General features: G+C 37.5%; 1 protein-coding gene and 1 pseudogene across 2 annotated transcripts in view; one reads left to right on the forward strand and one right to left on the reverse strand.

Moving 5' to 3' along the window:
• IFT57 (intraflagellar transport 57) overlaps positions 1 to 13,228 on the forward strand; it is a 62,056-nt gene extending 48,828 nt beyond the window's left edge. For both annotated transcript variants that reach the window (XM_010350038.3, XM_003939393.4), the window contains exons 7-11: positions 6,675 to 6,746; positions 7,547 to 7,678; positions 9,013 to 9,075; positions 10,777 to 10,843; positions 11,833 to 13,228. In XM_010350038.3, the coding sequence (XP_010348340.2) occupies positions 6,675 to 6,746; positions 7,547 to 7,678; positions 9,013 to 9,075; positions 10,777 to 10,843; positions 11,833 to 12,011 (513 nt within the window). In that variant the 3' untranslated portion in view covers positions 12,012 to 13,228. The remainder of the gene's footprint in view (positions 1 to 6,674; positions 6,747 to 7,546; positions 7,679 to 9,012; positions 9,076 to 10,776; positions 10,844 to 11,832) is intronic.
• LOC141585368 (elongation factor 1-alpha 1 pseudogene) overlaps positions 9,886 to 23,706 on the reverse strand; it is a 73,007-nt pseudogene continuing 59,186 nt past the window's right edge.

The raw sequence follows: 23,706 nt of genomic DNA on the forward strand, positions 1-23,706 counted from the left end.
TTCTCCACTTTTACACAAACCTTTGTAAAGCTTTTAACTATCTCAGTTGTATTAATAGTTTTTCAAAAGATATGTATTTTGCCTTTTTATACTCATGTTTTTAAAATGCCACAGTTATCATTTATATTTTTTCCCACTATAACTATATTAAACCCCTTTCAAGAACTTCTTGGGCATCTAGAAGCCTTTTGTCTTTTTCTTTCTGGCAATTAAAGTGATAAAATTTCCTTGTAGAGAAATTAGAAAATTCTGAAATGATAAAGAAGAAATTTAAAAGTACTCATATTCAAATGCCTGTCTTACACACACACATATACACATACACACCCATTCAAATGTATGCAAATACTAATTTTTAGTAAATTGGACACCTAATGAAAATACTTTTTGAGACTTTATTTTCCACTTTAATATATGTAGTTAGCATGCATGTTTGCTGTCCATTAGATATTTTTTGAGAACATGAATTTAACATTTTAGTATTTAACATTACTGGATATAATATGCAATGTATATATGCACAATCTCTGACTTACTACCATGGTTCAACTTAACAATTTTTTGACTTTACAGCAGTACAAAAGTGATATGCATTGAGTAGAAACTGTAGTTTGAGTAGAAAACCAGACAACCATTCTGGTTTTTAATTTCTGTACAATATTCAATAAATTACATGAGATATTCACTATTTTATTATAAAATAGGCTTCGTGTTAGATGGTTTTGCCCCACAGAGGCCAATGTAAGCCTTTCAAGCACACTGAGGGTAAGCTAGGCTAAGCTATGATGTTCAAAACGTTAGGTGTATTGCATGCAGTTTTAACTGGATATTTTTAGCTTATGGGTTTATCAGGTTGCACCCCATCTTAAGTTGAGATGCAATTTTAATTATGAAGCCCAGTAATAAACCCATCCCCAACTTGAGAACTAGACCATGACCATTTGAAGTTAGCTGTGTGCGCCTCTGCTGCTGCCCCTTCCTACCCACGGTAACCACTCTCCTCGAGTTTGTGTGCAGTGTCTTTTTTTTTTTTTTTTTTAGTGTATTCACATGTTTATATTTCCAAACAGTATATCACTGAGTTTCACTTGGTTTCCAGCTTTATAAAAACAGTATCATACTGCATTATTTTTAGTAGTAGAATGAATATTACAAAATTAGTTTAAACTGTCCTTTGCTGTTAGATATTTAGTTTTCTGCTGTTTTAATTTCATCAAGAACTTGTACATTAATCTTTGTGTATTCCCAATTATTTCTGTGAGAATAATTTCTAGAAGTTAGGGTAAGAATACTTTTTGACTTCTTTTTTAACTTTATATCAGGAATGTGTCCACCTAGAAGATTTTAATAAAACAAATATTCAGATTTGCCCAGCAGGTAATTACAAATCATCACTAGCTTGATGCTTTAAAGGGCTTTGTAAATACATGAATGTCCCAGGAGCTTATCAAACTTAAGTGCAAACACAAATTCCCAGTATGTGTGACTTCCCTGAAATCTGTCCTGTTCTCGTCACACTGTAGTATCAATATCCTCTCAGTTGCTCAGGCTAGAAACCTCAAAGACACATTCTCTCTGCTACCCCACCTTCACTTCAGTCACCCCATGCACGTACCTCCCTTTAGTCAGTCTTCAAGTTTTCCTAGTTCTGCCTCCAAAATATCCGTCGAATCCATCCCTTCTCTTCTACTCTCACGAGCACTGCTCTAATTCAGACCCTGCTTATCTATGTCATGTGAACTGTGAGCCTCCTCACTGGGTCCCTACCTGCCTTCAGCCTCTTGCCTTTCTAATCAGTCCTTCGCTCTGTTACTGTCTCAACACACACACTGAAACCAAAAACATCTGATAGCTCACCATTATCTACATAATAAAGTTTATCTATAGTCTTTAGTTGTTGTAAGCAAAGCCCTTGATCTAACTGAACAGCTCCAGCTTTATATCTCATGATCTATCCTCCTGAACCCACCCCAAGAACTCTGTGTTTTCCATGCTAGCCAGCTTTAGGCTACTTGTTCTCCATGTATTTTCCTTGTTCCTGTTACTCCCTCAGCTGAGAATACTCTTCCTCCCCACATTTTTACAGCCTGTTGAAATGCTACTTATGCATCAAGGTTCCACAGAAATACCAGCTCCTCCATGGAGTTTTTACATCAGTGTATGCTATCATAGTTATACATAGATGAGCCAGGCATCGTTGCTTCTCTCAAAATGTTTTAAATGTCAATACATGCAAAAATATATTTATAAATAATGCTAAGTAGAAATTGCAGAACACAAACTATTTTAACATATTCATTATAATAAGTTAAAAACTATATAAATATATATAATATATTGTGTGTGTGTATATATATATATATAAACTCATCCCCAACTTGAATATATATAATATATACATATGTATTTGTGTATATATATATAACCCATCCCCAACTTTATATATATATATATAAAAAATAGTGTATATATATATAACCCATCCCCAACTTGAATATATATATATATATATATGGTGTGTGTGTGTGTGTGTGTATATATATATATGCATTTCTCTACATACATATATATGGAGAGAAACAGGCAAAGAGAAACAGAGACTGATGGGAAGAGGGAAGCTATGTAAATACTTGAGCTTGGTGTTGATTAAGGCCTCTGAAATTCTTTTTAGAACCAGGCAGGATGAGTACTTTTTCAAAAAATTAATGCTAATGATGCTTGTTAGGTTCATTTTCTTTCATCAGGGTGCTGACTTGGGCTTCAGTAGGTTTCCATTTTGAGGCTTACCCATATTTGGCCCAGGTGCAGGAGGCCAGCCAGCTGTCCCTCCTCTTTGTTCCAGTGTGGATTAGCCGACTTGGAGAGGCCTGTTCTGTTGCCACCTCCGTGTAGTCATAGTCACGGGTGGTGAACAGTCTCCTCAGCGATAAAATGAAAACATTGCACTAGACGATTGTTGAGTCGGCGAATGGATGATCTCTAAGGTGCTTTTCAGCTCTCCAGTTCTGAGACACTTTTTGCTCATGAAACAGAAACATACTTGAGGATAACGGAAGGTGCTGATTTGTTTTCTGCTCTAGCACCCTCACTATCAGGTAGCCAGTTGCCCCTTTTCTTTACTCCAAACTGCCAGTATGTGTTGTGTTTAAATTAGTACATTTGGCTTCGATCCAGGTACACCAATATCTATGTGGCCTTGGGTGGGTCCCTTGCTGTCACCAGGCCTCTGTTTGCTTATATGCAAAATGACAAGGGTGAGACTGGATGCTTTTTGAGGCTCTTTGCAGCTTTAATACATTATAATTTTACAACTGGTATGTTTGAAGTACCCAAGAAGTTTTTTACCCTGCAGTTACTAGGCCATTTCAAAGTTAAGTCATAGGTAGAATGGGACTGTTCACAAAATATCCATCCCTTTACTCACAAAAAGGTGTAGATAGTAAAGTGGAGCATCGGAGTATGCAAACAGATACGTGCAATGAAGAAACAGCCAAGTTGCATCACTTACTTTAACTTACCACATTTTTCTTTTCCAATGGGTATTTCTCAAGCTGTTTGAAAGTATTACTTTGTATTAAATAGGGAATTCTTTCCCCATTGTTTGTTTTAGTCAGGTTTGTAGGAGATCAGATGGTTGTAGATGTATGATGTTATTTTTGAGGTCTCCGTTCTCTTCCATTGGTCTATATAACTGTTTTTTTTTTTTTTTAAATCAGTATCATGCTGTTTTGGTTATTGTAGCCTTGTAGTATAGTCTGAAGTCAAGCAGCCTAATGCCTCTGGCTTTGTTCTTTTTGCTTAGGATTGTCTTGGCTATATGGGCTCTTTTTTGGTTCCATGTGAAATTTAAAGTAGTTTTTTTCTAGTTCTGTGAAGAAACTCAATGGTAGCTTGACTGGAATAGTATTGAATCTATAAATTACTTTGGGCAGCATGGCCATTTTCACAATATTGAATCTTCCTAACCATGAGCATGGAATATTTTTCCATTTGTTTGTGTTGTCTCTTATTTCCTTGAGCAGTGGTTTGTAGTTCTCCTTGAAGAGGTCCTTCATGTCCCTTGTAAGCTGTATTCCTAAGCATTTTTTTCTCTCTGTAGCAATTGTGAATGGGAGTTCACTCATGATTTGACTCTCTGCATGTCTATTATTGATGTACAGGAATGCTTGTGATTTTTGCACATTGATTTAGTATCCTGAGCCTTTGCTAAAGTTGCTTATCAGCTTAAGGAGTTTTTGGGCCAAGACAATGGGGTTTTCTAAATATACGACCATGTCATCTGCAAACAGAGACAATTTTATTTCCTCTGTTCCTACTTAAATACCCTTTATTTCTTTCTACTGCCTGATTGCCCTGGCCAAAACTTCCAATACTATGTTGAATAGGAGTTGTCAGAGATGGCATACTTGTCTTGTGCCAGTTTACAAAGGGATTACTTCCAGCTTTTGCCCATTCAGTATGATATTGGCTATGAGTTTGTCATAGATAGGTCTTATTAAATGAGATGTGTTCCATCTGTACCTAGTTTATTGAGAGTTTTTATGATGAAGGGGTGCTGAATTTTATCAAAGGCCTTTCTGCATCTGTTGAGATAATCGTGGTTTTTGTCATTGGTTCTGTTTCTGTGATGGATTACATTTATTGATTGGCATATGTTGAACCAGCCTTGCATCCCAGGGATGAAGCTGATTTGATCATGTGGATAAGCTTTTTGATGTGCTTCTGCATTTGGTTTGCAAGTATTTTATTGAGGATTTTCACATCAATGTTTATCAGGTATATAATTGGCTAGCCATATGCAGAAAACAGAAACTGGACCCTTTCCTTACACCTTATGCAAAAATTAACTCAAGATGAGCTAAAGACTTAAATATAAAACTTAAAATCATAAAAACCCAAGAAGAAAACTCAGTGAATACCATTCAAGACATAGGCATAGGCAAAGACTTTATGAGTAAAACACCAAAAGCAATTTCAACAAAAGCCAAAATTGACAAATGGGATCAATTAAATTAAAGAGCTTCTGCACAGCAAAAGAAACTGTAATCAGAGTGAACAGGCAGCATACAGAATGGTAGGAAATTTTTGAAATCTATCCATCTGACAAAGGTATAGTATCCAAAAACTACAAGGAACTTAGACAAATTTACAAGAAAAAAACATCAAAAAGTGCCCACTTTTTGCATATGAACAGACACTTCTCAAAAGAAGACATTTATGCAGCCAACAACATATGAAGAAAAAAGCTCATTATCAGTGATCATTAGAGAAATGCAAATCAAAACTACAGTGAGATACCATCTCATGCCAGTTAAAATGGCGGTCATTAAAACATCTGGAAACAGTTGCTGGTGAGGTTATGGAGAAATAAGAATACTTTTACACTGTTGGTTGGAGTGTAAATTAGTTCAACCATTGTGTAAGACGGTGTGATGACTCCTCAAGGATCTAGAATCAGAAATACCATTTGACTCAGCAGTCCCATTACTGGGTATATACCCAAAGGATTATAAATCATTCTATAAAGACACATGAACACATGTTTATTGTAGCACTGTTTATAATAGCAAAGACTTGGAACCAACACAGATGTCTGTCAATTATAGATTGGATAACGAAAATGTGGCACATATATACCATGGAATACTATGCAGCCATAAAAATAATGAGTTCATGTCCTTTGCAGGGACATGGATGAAGCTGGAAGCCATCATTCTCAGCAAACAAACACAGGAACAGAAAACCAAGCACCTCGTGTTCTCACTCATAAGTAGGAGTTGAGCAATGAGAACACATGGGCACAGGGAGGGGAACATCACACACCAGGGCCTGTCATGGGGTAGGGCATAAAGGGAGGAGGAGAACATTAGGACAAATACCTAATGCATACGGACCTTAAAACCCAGATGATGGGTTGATGGGTGCAGCAAACCACCATGTCATGTGTATACCTATGTAACATGCATGTTCTGCACATGTATCCCAGAACTTAAAGTAAAATAAAATATAATAAAAAAGTAATAGTAGTAAACTGAAATATTTTTAATATATTTTATAGGAAAATAAAATAGTGATTTTTAATATATTTTGTAGGTAATTAAAATGTTGATGTAGACTTCAAATATACACACTAATTCAGATTAGTCTAGTAGTAATAGACAGTATTTTAAAATACATGAACCCCAGTAATCATTATTAACTTCCTTTATTAAGAAAGAGACTCAAAAGTCTTCATGAAGAAGAGGGCCCCATTTTCATTTCCAAGGGACAAACTAATCTTTGATACATGATGTTGAGTTCAGAGTTGCTTTTGGGAGCATAATTCTTACTGCTTAAACAAGTAGTTCTTTTCTAGTAATTAGAATTTTTTTTTTCACTTTGATGGGTAGTCATAATTACTAACCACCAGCAGTGCAGGCATAATTTATATTTCAATTGTCAGATATCACTCTGTGAACACATAAAATAATTTACATCTATTTAGAGCCTTTGATCTTGAAGCGCTCTACACATTTTTCTTTATAATCTGATTGCAAAGTATAAATAGGACTCTCCCACCTTAAATAGGCCAGAAACCAAAGTAATTAAGATAAAGGATACAACTTCACAAGAAGTGGGGGAAAGAAGGAAATGTAGTATTTTTTACATTATTTCTATGTGCTCTATGCCTGTAGGACTGGAGAATCCATGTTGACCAAATGCACCAGCACAAAAGTGGAATTGAATCTGCTCTAAAGGAGACCAAGGTATATGAATTACTTTAGGTGAATCAATATACATTTACTCATTTGTGGAACACCTGTTATGAGAGAACATGAAAGAAGAAAAGACACAATTTTTGCCTTTTAGGAACTTACTAATTGAATGTACTGTATTATATTTCAACTGACCCTAACATTTAGACCAACTAAAGAAAGCTAGCATATATTAATAAAAGCTGTATATATACATATATGGATGTATAATATATATCTAATACATATATTAGAAACATTTCATCATTCTTTCCTCTCTGAATCTTAAGTAAGGAAAGAACAGAACACCAGGCCAACAATGCCTGTAACTTACAGCCTCCCCAGGCTTGCTGCCCTGCCAGAAATAGGAACTTTGGAGAATGCCACAAAGAAGCAAAGCTAGAGTGAGAAGTTATATGTCCCAGGCTAGAGCTATAGGCTTACGGATCTATTTCCAGCTGGAAATTGATTTCACAACCTTGAATTGTGCTATAGGAAACTCATGTTATTCCCTTACCTACTTTGACTGGAAACATATAAAGCTAATTATAGTCACATAAATTTTATGTATACACAATGACAAATGAATTGACTAACACTAGTAGGTGCTTTTTTATTCTAAAATTCTTCAAAGTATGATTAAAATGTTTCTCATCAAAGACATTTTGTCCTATCGAAAATATCAAACTGTCTCCTTTTGCACGTGTAGTTGATTATTTGTAGAATTGATTGAGATTTAACCCATTTTTAACTATTTTTGAAAAAAGTATGTTTGTGAGTTCTTCTATCTGCAAATCCCATGGAATTTCTAGGGATTTTTGGACAAACTCCATAATGAAATAACTAAGACTTTGGAAAAGATCGGCAGCAGAGAAAAGTACATCAACAATCAGCTTGAGAATTTGGTTCAAGAATATCGTGCAGCTCAAGCCCAGCTGAGTGAGGTAACTTACAAATGATTTCCAGGGATTTATTCCAAGTTAACAACCCTAAACCCTAATCTTGACACAATATTGTTCATCTGAGAATCATGAAATGCTTTTCATAAACAGCAAAACATCAACTCTCTGTCCACTTTAGGAAGCCAAGCAAGCCAAGTTAGCTTATTTTCGTTTTACATGTAATAGAAATTTTTCTCCTAGAAGTCTTTAAATGCACATCTTTATTTGAGTTAAGTAAATGAAGGCATATGTTGTTGGGAAACATAGCTTAGAACAGGAACAGAGTATCCAGACACCTGGTTTTGTTTCTAAGTCTGTTGTTAGTTTACCATAGGCGTAGGAGGAAGACGAATACTATGCATTTACATGTATCAAAGGAAAAAGACAGTCCTTGCCGCTCTGGCTTACTACCACATAAGAGGGAATGTGAATGCAAGACATATTCAGAGACAAGCAGTTTAATTGATAAAATGAGATAAACTTTTCATTCTTTCAAAGTTTTAGAACTTTAACCAAAAAACAAAATCACTAGCCTTGGAAAGCACCAGTTCTGTGTCCCAGCAGTAGGAATCTAAAAGCTTTCCTTTGGGATTTATGCCCCAAGACTCGTAAGGATACTGGTAAACATCAGTTGAAGGCATATTTTTTGTCTTTACCAAAGTTGAGAAAAAGAAAAAAGTAGAAATAAATTCAAGATACTTCTATTCTTTAAGAAGTTCTCAAAGACCAAATAGAAATCTTCACTTTTTGATTATATTATTTAATATGTGTATGTTTCCTCATTATACACACACTTATAGGTATTTTAACTATCAAAATGATGTAAAACTCTCTGATTGAAGCCACCATGTATCTGTCTAAATTAATATTATATAATTGATTGTTAGCTTCCAAGAACATACTCCAATTGATTGTCCTGTCAATACCGTATGTTAATCCTTATTAATTGCTGAGCTTCATACTCTACTTTGATTGATTTTTTTTAACTGATTTTCTCTGCATAGCATGCAAATTAGATTGACCAAGAGCCACTCTCCTAAACCGTTTAGGAATGACCAAGGACAGTTTTTATTGTGAACCATGCCCCTGAGAGGTATACAGTCAGTTTGTGAAGGTTAAGGTAGTTCATCATTTTGTAGTGCTTTAGTTAAATACACGGCGCCTGTTAGGGACATAAAAAGGCTACAGTTAAATGTCACTTTCACAAATGTATTCACAAACAAGGAGTGGAGGTTGTCATAAAATAACATGCAGAAATTGCAAACACAAAGAGGTCAGTCGTATTTAATCTGCTGCCACTTTGATTTTGCCATTAAACAAAATGTGTTTTCTCTCAGGCAAAGGAGCGATACCAGCAGGGAAACGGAGGAGTAACGGAAAGGACCAGACTCCTGTCTGAGGTACACACGGATGCTCTTGCCCTGCTTCTCGCGTGTCAGCTGGGCCCCAGCCATTGAGAACCTCCAGATGGTTTAACACTGCTAATTTCAGTTGCTTCCTGTGCCTTTAAATAATTTTCTTGAGGAGATAATCCCTAATTTTCCTATCAGTGAATCAGTAATTGATACATTTCTTATTTCCACAAGATGCCTGAAAACGTCTATTAAATTCAACATAAAACCTGCTCATAATATTAGCACACTTATAACTTTCCTCAATATCTTTTACATAGTAATTATTATTAACATAGAGAAAAGTAGGTAAAGCACTGACTCAGGGAATCTGTAACAAATTTTAACATTAATCTGTAAGATATAAGGTTTATTTTTAGTGACAATTATCAATAACTTGTGCGTGTCCTGGGTATTTGTCTACAATTGGGTGTGGCTTATAACCTCCTCCTCCTGAGAACTTCTAGAATATTTGCATAAAAAGAAATAGCTGCATTTATTTTTATGATCTTGCAAGAGAGGCAGGACTTAATATGTATTCCCATTTTTCACTGAAGAGCCGAAGGAGGAAAAACCATGAAAAAAGATCAGCAGTTTATTTGGGACTAAAATCCAAGATGATCTTTGGTTACAATCCAGTGTAATTAAAACAAACCTTACTGTTTTGATAAGAAAGAAGTAAGCCTCTTTTATAGAGATTATTTGAGAAATAAAGTTATTTTAAAATACTAAAAATATAACATTAGAAATATTTAGACTCTAATCCTGTGGCGCTTCTAAGCAAATAAAACAGTATGCAGAAGTAAAGTGCTCACTTACCTTAGGTAAATTAACACTTGAAAGGAGTCCAGGGAACCATTTACTTCTTTTGGAGTTGATAGTTATCCCCAGTTGCAACGTTTCAGGTGCCTGAAAAAATTAATTTGCTTTACTTGGACGAGCACTTTATTCCCAGGGAAGGTTTTACTCACTAGTATTATAAAAATAAAGCCTACTAAGTCACAATAATTATACCTTAGTTCTAGATCATATAAAAATTTTTCAATTTCTTAAAGATGGTATTTTCTACTTATATGAATGCTGGTTTGGAATTCTGCTAATAATAGAGGCTATAGTAGTATAATCACCAGATAGAATGAAGATAGGAACCAGCGTAACAGCACAGTATGCCTCCTGGAGTTTGGAGTTCATGATTTGGATAGAGCATTAAGAATATTGTTATACATAGCCATATGATATATACACATTTTTTTAGTGTCCTGTAGAGGAAAAAGTGACATAGTGTCTTATAGACCTATAATATTAAGAAAGATATCTAGAAAACCTTTAGAAATCTAAAGTCTCTTTAGGATGTTTGTACTATTTTAATTAACAATGAATTGTTAGAGAGTGGCAAGGTATGTGCTATGAGATAATTGTGAGGTTTGAGTGCCTAGTGACTAAAACAACTTTGATTGTATTTAGTATATTGCAACATGAGAAAGCTGATGTTACAGTCATTTGGTGAAGTTTAACATAAGGAGCATTCTGAAGCTGAAAAGCTTTGTATATCTGCATACTTTATCTTATTATTTGAATTATATTCAGAATATTCCTAATATCTTTATTTATGTGTGCCTAATATCTAAATTAAATTTTCTTAATACATAATTCAAAAATTTTGAAAGTTTCTTACAATGTAAGACTCATGAAAACATTTTTTCATGAAAGGTTATGGAAGAATTAGAAAAGGTAAAACAAGAAATGGAAGAAAAAGGCAGCAGCATGACTGATGGTGGTAAGTATGTGCTCATTTTAGGGGGAAAAGCCAGAGAAAAATGGCTCTTCAAGAAACCTACTTAACAAAATTGTATTCATATATAGAGACTGCTTTTTAAAACAAATTATTTGTTGCTCGTTTGAAGAAAGATTTATGATGCAAAAATAATCTGATATTCAGTGTACTGTTTTTCTTATTAATCAGCTCAGAAGGTAAGAGGCTTTTTTACTATAATTTAGAGGTTTTTAAAATTTAAACCGTATTGATTGAAAGAGTGGGAAATATTAAAATATGTGCTTTGTTATGCCAATTAAAAAAATATTATATTCTGTTCTCATCAAATGAGCTTTATTTTTTCTATTTTATGTACAAAAGGGCACTAAGTATATGCCCAAATGACACTAGGGCAGTGATGTAGTAACCCTTGGTTTATTTTCCCTCCTCCCCAGTAGAACTGACTGGGCAGGGGTCAAAGAGAGAAGAATTAAGCATCCTCTGGTAATCATCCTCCATTGTGAGTGGGTTACTTTGATGTGGGCCAGTCGTGGTTTCCGAAGGCTTTTCTATGCCCTAGAAAAAATTTCTAGAGTTCTATTGCTATATACTGAATGATCTTGCAAAAGGGAATGCTTAGGGTTTGTTTTCTTTTTCAATATGTTTTAAATGGGCCCAGTATCTATGTCTCAAAGATAATTCCTTGTATTTCCTTTTCCTACAGACCAATATACTAGCTCATAAAATCATCTTGAACACATCCTTAAACCCCTGTTTAGCTATTCCCCTAGAAAAGGAAGAAAGTTTAGCCTCAGCACATCAAATACTGTATCATTTTTTTCATCCTAAAAATCTCAGGTGCTTAAAATGCCACAACAAAACCGTGTGAATGTCAGTAAGTTTCTGGCTATGTTTTTAACCCTGTTTTTGGCTTAAGAGAAAGTGAGGAAAATGTCATACAATTCTGTAATGCACTAATGTTCCAAACGAACATTTTTATTTTCATTCCGCAGCTCCTTTGGTGAAGATTAAACAGAGCTTAACAAAACTGAAGCAAGAAACTGTAGAGATGGACATTAGAATTGGTATCGTGGAACACACATTACTCCAATCAAAGCTGAAGGAGAAGTCCAACATGACTAGGGACATGCATGCAACAGTCATTCCAGAACCAGCAGCAGGCTTTTATTAAAACATACTGTGTTTCATGTTTCTGATTAGTTGGGTTTTTTTTTTATATCAAACTATATTTCCTGTTGCATAGATTTCAAAACATAATTTTATGTTCAATGGGAATTTTTTTTACGTAGGTACACTCACATATTATATGATGGCGATTATTATGGTTAGAGCCTTTACACTAATGTAAAGTTTAATAAAGTAATGACAAATTCTCACTTTCTCATTCATATATTATATGATGGTGATGATGATAGAGCCTTTTTTTACACTGATGTAGAGTTTAATAAGGTAATTACAAATACTCACTTTCTCCCTCATATTATATGATGGTTATTATGACGGCTAGAGCCTTTACACTGATGTGAAGTTTAATAAGGTAATTACAAATACTCACTTTCTAAGAAGCTTTCACTAATCATTACCTATGTTAAAGCTCCTACCTGGTGGCTCATTTTTCTTAGCATTCCTTGTGTAAGCCAATGTATCTGACCCACGTTTTCTGTAGATGCTGCTGCTGTCCCAACATGGACTGCTGACACAGTCCTTTGCATTGCTTCACCTCTACAGTGATCACAAGTGCTTTGCAACCAGACGCAGCTAAAGATGAGTAGGCAGGATTCTTCCCAAGAACCTGAATTACGCTTGCCTCACCTTTATGGTTACCTAAAATTGCCACTTTTTTTAAGTTAAAAAAATCCTTCAGTATCCTCATTAACATTTGAAGTTTATTTCTTATGAATATTTCATGGCTAAAATGATTCTATAGGGAATCTATCTTCTAGGATCTAAGGTCACTAAATAAATATAAAAGAAAAAAAGGTAACTGAGCAATCCGTCATGTTTGACTCTGGTCTTAGAATGAAGAGAAGGTGCATATGCATGTCTCAATTTCTACCTTTTTCTGTGGTATCAGCTATACTAGGGAACCATTTTGTAGAAGAAGGAACGATGACAGATGGCATGACAATTAGCCTCTAGTAATGATAATCTTTACTTATGCATTTTCCTGAGCAACTCTCTAGGCTAGGATTTCTAAATTGGCGAAAAAAGCAGCATTAGAGTGCCAGACTTAGAACTGGGGGAAACTGGCCAGGGGAACACAAAGCAGGAGATAGCCTATGTTTGTTTTTTTAAAATAATTTTTAAAAGCAGTGGTGAAATTTGATAAAAATGCTTTATGTTTAAGACAACAGAAATAATAAAAATATTATCTTTTTTTTACCATAATACTTTTCTCCTCTGAATTTTTTTTTCTTAGCTTTTTCTTTCCTGACATATAGCCTGACATGCTCACATACACAGACCTTTCCCTTTCCTTACTAGACCTCTGACCTCTCTCTAGTTTAAGTTTAGATAGGAGAAAGTTAGTGTATATAAACTACCCAAGAGGATGACAGTCAATACAATGACAAGCCAGTTTAATATTTTTTTTAAAAAAAAGAGGGAAGAAAACCCACTGTGGGAAAATAAGCATTTTTAAAAATCTGAAGTTGCTCTTTCCTGAATGTTCTTTGGAAGGAGTCTAGTACAAAAAGTGAAACACAACCTTTGAGCCTGGGAATTTATTTGCATGGCTGTTGTCATGACTGAGCAGTTTTCTGATGAATTCAATCAATGCAGAGAACACTTTTAGATAAATCAGAACTCTCCATAAAATGTATTTCTACTCAGAAGCAAAGTACACTCTTTATTTTATGCAAACATGTAAAAATCTAAAAATTCTTCCAATGAGTAGTGTAAGCTGCCTATTTTTACTTCCTTCACTGAAATAATTCGGTTAACTCAGGTTGGGCTCTGTGCTCCTTCTCTCTTCCTTTAGAACACTGGGCATACCTTGAATAAAGATCTTATACCATATTATTATTTTCTTCTGTCCTGCCTAATGGATTGAGCTGCTTTAGGCAGGACAAAATCTTTTCGTTCCATATTCCTTGCCAAGTGCCCAGCACATAGAAAGTGTCTAGTAAATGTATTGAGTTAGTAAATGGATGAGTACATGACTGGCACTGTGTGGTTCCAGTATATGTTCTAGCACCTCTTCTACAGCAGGAAGAGTTTCATGACATCAAGCCTGTGTGCTTGGTATAGTTTCAAAAGAGCAATTAAAAATTACAGGTTTTTTTCCCCTGTGGTATTGGATTAGAATTAGAAGCATCAGTATGAATTCATGAGTTTTAAAAAATATGTATAGGTTAATATAAATATACAAATATTTAAAATGTAGAAATACATAAACACATACACACATGTGTTTCCTAGTTTCGTCCTCTGAGAGAGCCTGGTAGCAGTGACAGTCCAACAACAACCGTGGGCACTCAGATCTTGGTGTCTAAATTCTCTACTTAAAAAAAAAAAGAGAGTCTTAGATGTCTGATTCCTGGGCTATGACAGGGAAAACACAAATGAGTCTAAAATACTTGCTCTCCCAGAAAGGAAGTATTCAAATAATGATGGGAAATATCTAAAGGATGCAGCGATTGAGGGTTTAGCACTGGCCAGTCTGGGACAATCTGAGCATCAAAGTAGATCATCATAGTTATGAATAATAACACATGGAATAAGAAACCATGATTCCACATAGATATGAATGAATGAATGAATGAATGAATGAATAGGAAGCTGAAGAAGGTCTTCCAGCTCATGTAAAAGGAATGCTGGATTTAGAAAATCACATGGCATCTACCATGGTAGTAATTTTTGGAGCGAGAATCATCAATGGATGCTAAAATTAGTAGGTGAAAGTTTGATGAGAAACAGGATATGTACATAGTCTCAAATTATGTAAGACACTCCGCAAGGAAAAAGCTGTTTGCAGTATAGAAACCTAATAGACACCACTTTAAGTGATAAAAGTTAACATCCCTAGTAGTGAGACAATTAGATACAGTATGCTTGCTGAGAAGAGCACACACATGGTTCCTGCTGAAAATGCATACATAACCTGAATCTACTCATAAAACATCAGATGAATCCAAGCCGACGGATTCGTACAAAATGGCCTATATTCCTCAAAAATAATGTCATGAAAAACAAATACTAAGGAACAGTTCCAGAACAAAGGAGACTAAAGAGGTATGACAGCTAGATGTAACACGGTATTCTGGGCCAGGAAAAGAAAAAATATATACATACGTATATTTTTAATGTGTACACATATCTATGTGTGTGTATATATAATATATAGAACATATGTATGTATATATGCACACACACACGCACGCACACACACACACACGCATATACATATATAAAAGCAGTGGTCCCCAACTTTTTTGGCACCAGTGACCCCTTTCGTGCAAGACAATTTTTCCATTGACGAGGGGCAGGAGGGCGGGGTTGGTTCTGGGATGAACCTGTTCCACCTTAGATCATCAGGCATTAGTCAGATTCTCATAAGGAGCACACAAGCTGGATTCCTCCTATGTGCAGTTCACAATAGGGTTCCCGGTCCTATGAGAATCTAATAATCTAACGCTGCTGATCTGACAGGAGGAAGAGCTCAGGCAGTATTACCTGCTGACCAGCTGCTCATCTACTGCTGTGCGACGCAGTTCCTAACAGACCAGGGACTGAGACTGCTGCTGGTCCATGGCCCCAGAAGTTGGGGACCCCTGTTATAAAGGACATCACTGGCACAACGGGAAAAATGTGAATAAGGCCTGTGGATTGGACAATAGTATTAATGTTAATTTCTTGGTATTTATGCTGTAGTTACATAAGAGAATATACTTTTAACAATACACACATGTATTTGATTTTAAAGAGGCACTGTGTCACCAACTTACTCTCAAATGGTTCAGGAAAAAAAGAAGTGTGTGTATTTGTATACATATACCGAGAGAGGATAATGAAAAATGTGGGAAACTGCTAACATTTTGGGAATGTGGGACCAGGAAATACTGAACTCAGTTGTACTTTTTTTTTATTTTTTGAGACGGAGTTTTGCTCTTGTTGCCCAGGCTGGAGTGCAATGGCGCGATCTCGGCTCACCGCAACCTCCGCCTCCTGGGTTCAGGCAATTCTCCTGCCTCAGCCTCCTGAGTAGCTGGGATTACAGGCACGTGCCACCATGCTCAGTTAATTTTTTTGTATTTTTAGTAGAGACGGGGTTTCACCATGTTGACCAGGATGGTCTCGATCTCTTGACCTCGTGATCCACCTGCCTCGGCCTCCCAAAGTGCTGGGATTACAGGCTTGAGCCACCGCGCCCAGCCCCAGTTGTACTTTTAAACACATTTCTATAAATCTGAAATTATTTCAGAATAATAGTTTAAAAAATGACAGTTCTTACAGATTATATGCTCTATGTGGAAGTCAGTCTCTCCCTGAATCAAATAGTTAATCAACTTGTTGAAATAGCGTGTCACTCCCAATAAGATTCCATGGCCCACTGAATACAACTTTAAAAATTTTATAGTCATTGATATGCTGGCCAAGTAGAACAATTTTTTGGCAATTCTAAGGAAGGATTTTCCTACGGCCCTTTAATTTATCTAGGTCAGCACTTCCCATGAGTTTTACCCATAAACAAAAGTTTGCGTAATCAGGGAAATGTGAGAATGGTTTCATTTTCTTCATGATTTCCTGTCCACATTGTGAATCTGCAATCAGCAAATGTCCCATTATTTTTCACAAATATATACAGTCTCCTCACAATGTCCTTGGGAGAATTGGTTCCAAGACCCCCCGAGGATACTGAAATCCATGTATGCTGAAGTCCCTCGTGATATTTCTCCGTTCCCTTCCCCTCAATTTGTATTTCATCAGCTTGGGGAGGAATGAGGGGGGATGGGGTCAGAAATTTAAAAAAGCTTTTCATGCGCCTTTGATGCAGTGTATTTAAGAACCACTTTAGGGAGCCACCAATCTAGAATTTTTCCCTGGCTGTGTGTAAACAAACCATCTTAGCTTAGAAGAGGTCTTTAAAAGAGGATCTAAATTAGTGATTCTCAGTACGGCCTGTGGATTCCCTTAACACTAGCTTAGGCTTGGCAGATTTTTAATAAATACCTTAGATAACTTAATACACACCGGACTTTAAGACATGTTGATATTAAAAACTGTCACTTAAAAAAAAAGTCAGAAAACCAAAGAGCAGGGTCACCAATTGCATGGCTTCTGAAACGGTTTTCAGTGTAGTTTAGAGCAGCCCTGTGAGAACTTTATGACCACAGTTCCTGTCACCCACCCTGTCCCATCCATATTCTAAGGCAAGATTATACAGTCATGTTTTCATTCATGCCCAGTGACTTTTATCCTACTCCCTCTGTGAAGATTTGTGTATAGAATACACTGGGAATCCAGACACCTTTATTCCAATCCCAAATTTGCTAGTAAAAGGGGAAAAAACATTTTTTTTTTTTTTTTTGTACTCACAGCACTTCTGACACCAAATATGTGAGTTTTTTTTTTTAACACCAACAACAAATTCTCCAGCTCTTTGAACACCGAGTGTCTGACAATTCTATTCATTTCTGACACAAACATCCAGTATTAGCACAGATCCCACTGATGAAGAGCTCAATCCCACAAGACTGCTCCCATTTTAGATGTCAATCACAAGTCAAGGCCACCTACACTTCTGAACAACTGGATGTAAGTTGGGGATTCCCATGATGATCTTCTTAGGTTTGGGAATTTGCTACACCAGCTTATTGAACTCAGGAAAATACTTTAGCTATGTTTGACAGTTTACGATACGAATGAATAGCCAGATGAGAGGGACATGGGAGGAGGTATTAGAAGGGATAATGGAGTTTCCACACTACCGTTCCAGCATCTCCACGTGTTCACCAACCTGGAAGCTCTCTGACCCCCTTGAGTTTTTATGGAGGTTCCATTACATAGGCATGATTGATTAAATTGCTGGCCTTTGATGATTGAACTCCATTTCCAGGCCCTCTCCCCTCTCCGGAGGTCCGAAGGTGGGGTACAAGTTCCTACTGTCTAATCACATGGTTCTTCAATCCCCTATCCTTCAAGAGATACCTCATCAGCCTAAACTCAAGTATGCTTTAAAGGGGCTTATTATGAATAGTAGCTGATGCTCCTTTAATTCCAATCACAAGGGTTTTAGGGGTTTCATACCAGCAACCTAGAACAAAGACCAAATGCCTATTTCTTGTATCACAATATCATAGCAGTAACTTTCTGCCTGACTTTGAGGACGTCACTATTCTTCAGTTTAATCTTTTTTTCCTGCAAATTTAGGGGTAGGACTAGAATATTCTAAATGCTTTTAGTCCTAAACTTCCGGGACTTTACACTGTTAGCAGACTCTCTTCATTATTTACAATAGCTTGCTGTAGTGTGCTGGAGGACACTCAACCATCTCCAAAAAGCAAACTGTCACATAGTCAGAAACTTTGAGAGCTGGCTGTTAAAGTGTTGGTATCTTAAAACCAGCCCATTATGGGAGTGCTGTATTTATACCATGGAAGTAGGAAAACATTAGAAATCAGGGCTTTGAAAAACAAAACAAAACATAGAGCCAGTTTACCAGCATACCACTGATAACAAGTGTTACAATGTTCCACAGACCAGAACCAAATGCAGTAGAGACATAACAGAACGCCCTACCATATTTTAAGGTAGATTATTACAGTACTAATTGAATTAGAGCAGATTTGTAAATTGTTCTCAAAAATCATTAAGTCTGCATAAAGCTATTCAGTGTGTCAAACGTGCATTCCCTGCACAATTTTATTGATATTACTTTACTGCCTTCCTATCACCAGTTCCTTTTACTGCTCCTCAAATCAATAAGCTAAAGCAGCCCAAGCATCCTCCTATAAGATAGATTCAAATATCATGTTTGTACAACTGAAATAATGTAGAATGCACAACTAGCCCCATTATACAACCATAAAAAAACTAATTCAGCTCACTGCATCATTGATCCATTTAATTGTATAGCAGCTTCCTATTGATAAGAGGAAATGTCCCTGACCCGATCATGCTGAAAATGAAACTGGCCAGTTTCCACAACCATAAATTTCAATAAGGATTCTACATAATACACAGGGACTAGAAATCATAGCCAAAGTTTATTAGTTTTTTCTTTGTTTTCCTGATCTACTTACCTTACATATGACCCAATTTCTCTTATGCTTCCTGGACTTCATTAGTCATTAAGTGTTAGCCTATACTCATGTTCGAGACTGTTTGCTTGTTTGTTCATTTGGAGACAGAGTCTTGCTCTTGTCACCCAGTCTGGAATGCAATGGCATGATCACAGCTCACTGCAACCTCTGCCTCCTGGGTTCAAACGATTCTTCTGCCTCAGCCTCCCGAGTAGCTGGGATTACAGGCACACACCACCATACCTGGCCAATTTCTTTTGTTTGTTTTTTAATAGAGACGGGGTTTCACCACATTGGCCAGGCTGGTCTCGAACTCCTGACCTAAAGTGATCTGCCCTCCTCAGCCTCCCAAAGTACTGGGTTACAGGCATAAGCCACCACGCCTAGCCGTGACTACGTATTTTATTTCAGATAGAGATTGTGATATATTTTAGACTATCTTTTCATTTGGAACTTGGAAAACATTCGGTGGCCCACAAACATTACAGAAGGGGCTATGTACCTGGAAGCGTCACTTTTAGTCACATTTCTGGCCTCTTGGTTTAGGCAGATGTGACATAGTACATCTACGTCATGCAAATACAACAAGCATTTGATGGATACCCACTATATTTTGAACACAGTAATGGGTACTGAACAAGGCATAATCCCTCCCTCCACACACTCACAGTCTAATGGGAAATATATGTGTACATAATTAAAATGCTATAAAGGTGAGTTTAATAATAGAGATACAAACACAGTATTATTGAAACGGGGGTGAAGAAGGAATTCTAACATGGAGTAAACAAAGAGTTAATAGAGTTGGTCCTTGAAGGATGAGTAAGATAGTGGTAGCAAAGAAAAATGGGGAAGGCCATTCTGGGCACAAAGTCCTGAGGTCTGGAAGGGCATCAAGGGGTCACGTGGTGAAGGGGAAGAATTAGAAGAACACTGGGAGAAAAAGAAGGATAACGTGGAGGGTTTTGAATGCTAGGCTAAGGAGTCAAGCAGGAAAAGAGCGCAAAGCAAATAGGCATCAGGCAATAAAACAGCACAAGAAAACTGTGCACAGTGGAGCACAGATGAGAAAATATGCTGAGCCAGGTCTTTTAGAATTTTTCAAAATGGAAAAAAGGAGACGCAGCAGGAAGAGGAAATAATCTCTATGTGCCAGGCACTGTGCTGACACATTATTATCTCCATGTGAGCCAGGCGCTGTGCTGAGCATCCTATCTATAGGATCACTTTTATTTTGCAGCTGAGGCAGGTATTATTTCCATTCTACTGATATAAAACTGAGATTCAGAGAACATAAGTAATATGCCCAGGGCCATATAATAGTGGACTTTCTAGGAACCCATTATGCCTTAAAACCTTCAGTTTGAGAAATGTAATGATACATAAAATATATGAGGACAATAGTAAGTCAAGTTTGTTATCATGTAATTTTTTTTTTTTTTTGAGACAGAATATCGCTCTTGTTGCCCCCAGGCTAGAGTGCAGTCACGCGATCTCAGCTCACTGCAACCTCTGCCTCCCAGGATCAAATGATTCTCCTGCCTCAGCCTCCCAAATAAGTAAGGGATTACAGGCATGCACCACCACACCCTGCTAATTTTGTATTTTTAGTAGAGACAGAGTTTCATCATGTTGGTCAGGCTGGTCTCGAACTCTCAACGTCAGGTGCTCTGCCCACCTTGGCCTCCCAAAGTGCTGGAATTACAGGCATGAGCCACCATGCCCAGCCATAAAATTTTTTAATTATTAATACCCTTTATTGAGCAGCTACTATTTGGCAAGGAAATTTAATACACACACACACACACACACACACACACACACACACACGTATTAAACCAACAGCTTGAAAAAAAAAATTGACCAAAGTCACCTAGTCAGTAGCAAAGCTAGAAATTCTTCCCTCATGAAAAGCAAGGAGGGATCTTGTGAGGGAAGGGAGAGAGGACTCCAGTCATTACTTTTAGAGAGGTATCAGTGGAAAAACAGCAAAGAAGTTTCAGAAGCTATAGACGACTACTACATTATTCTATGGTTACTGCCATTGACCTTTCTTGCATAATGCAAACAGAAAAAGATCCTGATTTGGGGTCAAGAAGGAGACCCTACGAGATTTGAATTTTGTTGAATTTGAAGCATATTGGAAATATCCATATGGATATGCTCAATGAGTCAGCTGCAAATAGCATCAGACAACATTTGGTAGGGGAAAATCTATTAATAAGCAATGGTGGTGCAACCAGAACAGAAACTAAAACCAAATGTGAAACAATGGGCCATGCTTCCATTCCCTCAGAGAAGGCCAATAGGGCAAAGACCAAGTCTGTCCAGGGATGTCATTATGTCGTTATGGAATGAGGAAGTGGCAGTTTGAGTTTCAATCCAGGGCGGCAAGCCAGGTATCGAGGCAGAAGAGTTGGTATGATACCAAATACTAAACTTTGAGTAGCGCCAGGTCGTGGAGAATGAGAATGAGAGGAAGATATGGTCTTCCCCAGCGCCTGGCGCTGGTAGGGAAATAGTAAGTAGGTAAGGATACTGAGTGAGATTCCGCCTACTTTTGGAAGGGATTCAAAAAGTCCAAGGCATCAGAAAACTCTGTGTGGCTCTCAGAAACCATTCAGCGGCCCACAAGCTCTACAAAAGGCACAGATCCAGAGGCGCCCCCTTCAGTCATATTCATGATGTCTGGTTTCAGCAGATGGTATTTAGTCCTAAACTTACTGGGATTCTGGAGAGGCTGGAGGGACTTCCCTGAACAACACACTGGCTGGCCATGAACAGTTAAGCCCACTCATTTATATGTTGCAGTGGCCTCCTGGGAGGGGGCCAGGCTGGCACGGTTCTGGCACTTGAGGCAGAATCAGAGCTAGAAATGGAAATCGTTTGTCTATCCGGAGGCTGTGCTTCAGTCCCAGAGTGGGCAAGATTGGTCAGCAATAGAGGCTGAGAAACGGACCGAGACTTGGAAATGCTTCCCCTTAAGGACCAGTCAGAGGAAGGAAACTAAGGAAGATTCATCAGAGAAGTTAAAGGCGGCAGAGAAGAACGTAGCTTCCAATGTTTCCTCTCCCTTCTTCCCTCATTTCCCGTGTATCCCACTTATTTGTAGTTTTGATTTGTAATTGGAACAAATCTTCAGAAAGAAAACTGCCATCTCTGGAAAATGAAGGTAATGATGCCTCCCTCATGAGGAATTTGTGAGAATTCAATGGGATAATGTACGTAACTGCACATATTTGGTGCTCAGATGTGTATTAATTCTCACCACCCCAGCATCGCTGCCCACTGCCCGCTTCCCGGGAGTTTACTTGCCGTCATTTATTAGTCCTTTGATCTTATCATCAAGACAGAAATAAGTCCGATTAAACTGGATGTGGTTGATTTCTACATACAGGTTTAACAGTGAGAAAAAAAAAAAAAAAAAGAATCAAGCCTTTGGTTTTCAAATCAGCTTTCACAGTGTACTGAAGTGGTGTTCTTTGGCTATACCCTTTTATAGGTGAGAAAATTAAAATAATCAGCTGAGCAGAAGCGCCTTCTCCAAATTCATAGTTGTAGTCTGTGCCCTGGCCAACGCTTTCTTGCCCATTGCTTAGCATTTGGGAAATTCGAGAAAGTGGAAAAAAGCAAGCCAATGAATGAATCATTTGATACTGTTTATCCTTCCAATTCTGCAGCAAGCCGGTTCCCCAGAATCATGTGGTAAGAGGTCTGTTGCTTAGCTATTACACCCCAGCACTGCATTTTACAAGTGCAAAGGTGCTGATCATTGGCCTGTTACCCTCCCCCTTATTAGAAGTAGCTAGTGTTTATGATTACTGGAGTCACCATTAGTTCTGCTTCATGGACCCATCTTTCCTGTAATACAGCTCATATAGTTTATCTTAGAAACTCACATGGCTTCCAAAGCATAATTCCATTATCCGCATGTTGACTCCCTATGGCCAAGAGGACCCGAGATACTGGACACGGCAAATGGGAAATCTAAAACAGTTCTAAAGCAGTGTTCCTCAGCTGCCAGTCCCTAGGAAGGTGACAGATTTTTACATCTTGGCCCAGAAGCTTCTCTGCTTCCACCCTGGAGGCTGGGCTGAGCTCCAGGAGAGCAGGGGAAGTAGAAACTCAGGATCATGTTACTGTAGTGCTAGGCCTCTTCCTCTCTTGGCCTGGTACCACCCTCTCCCCTCCACCACCAAAGGATGCAAAGGTCCCCAAGGAGACAATCCCGGTTTGCCTCATGTCATGATTTGTGGTTGTAAAGGTATGAGTATGTGTATACACACCGACAGTCAAAAAAGGAGATTTTCATATAAAAATCCAGATTGCCGATACCCAGAAAAACAAAAGATGCCACAACGCAAAGCCTGTATTCCCCACCCGTGACCATCAGATCAAGCAGAGTACTGCTCTCCATTGTACTTCAGTCCTCACCACTCCCTATTGTCTCTCTGAAATGAGGCCATCAGTAGCAGTTCTGAATACTAAATAGAATGACCCTGGATTATAAGAATTCTTACCTCACCTGCTTTACTCTTCTTCATTAACTACTCAGCCGGGGTGGCATTCAAGTGGAATCTGGAGAACTCTCACTGCCAGCTAGACTCTAACCATCACCGTAGC

Source organism: Saimiri boliviensis, chromosome 8, assembly GCF_048565385.1.
Source record: "Saimiri boliviensis isolate mSaiBol1 chromosome 8, mSaiBol1.pri, whole genome shotgun sequence".
Taxonomy (NCBI): domain Eukaryota; kingdom Metazoa; phylum Chordata; class Mammalia; order Primates; family Cebidae; genus Saimiri; species Saimiri boliviensis.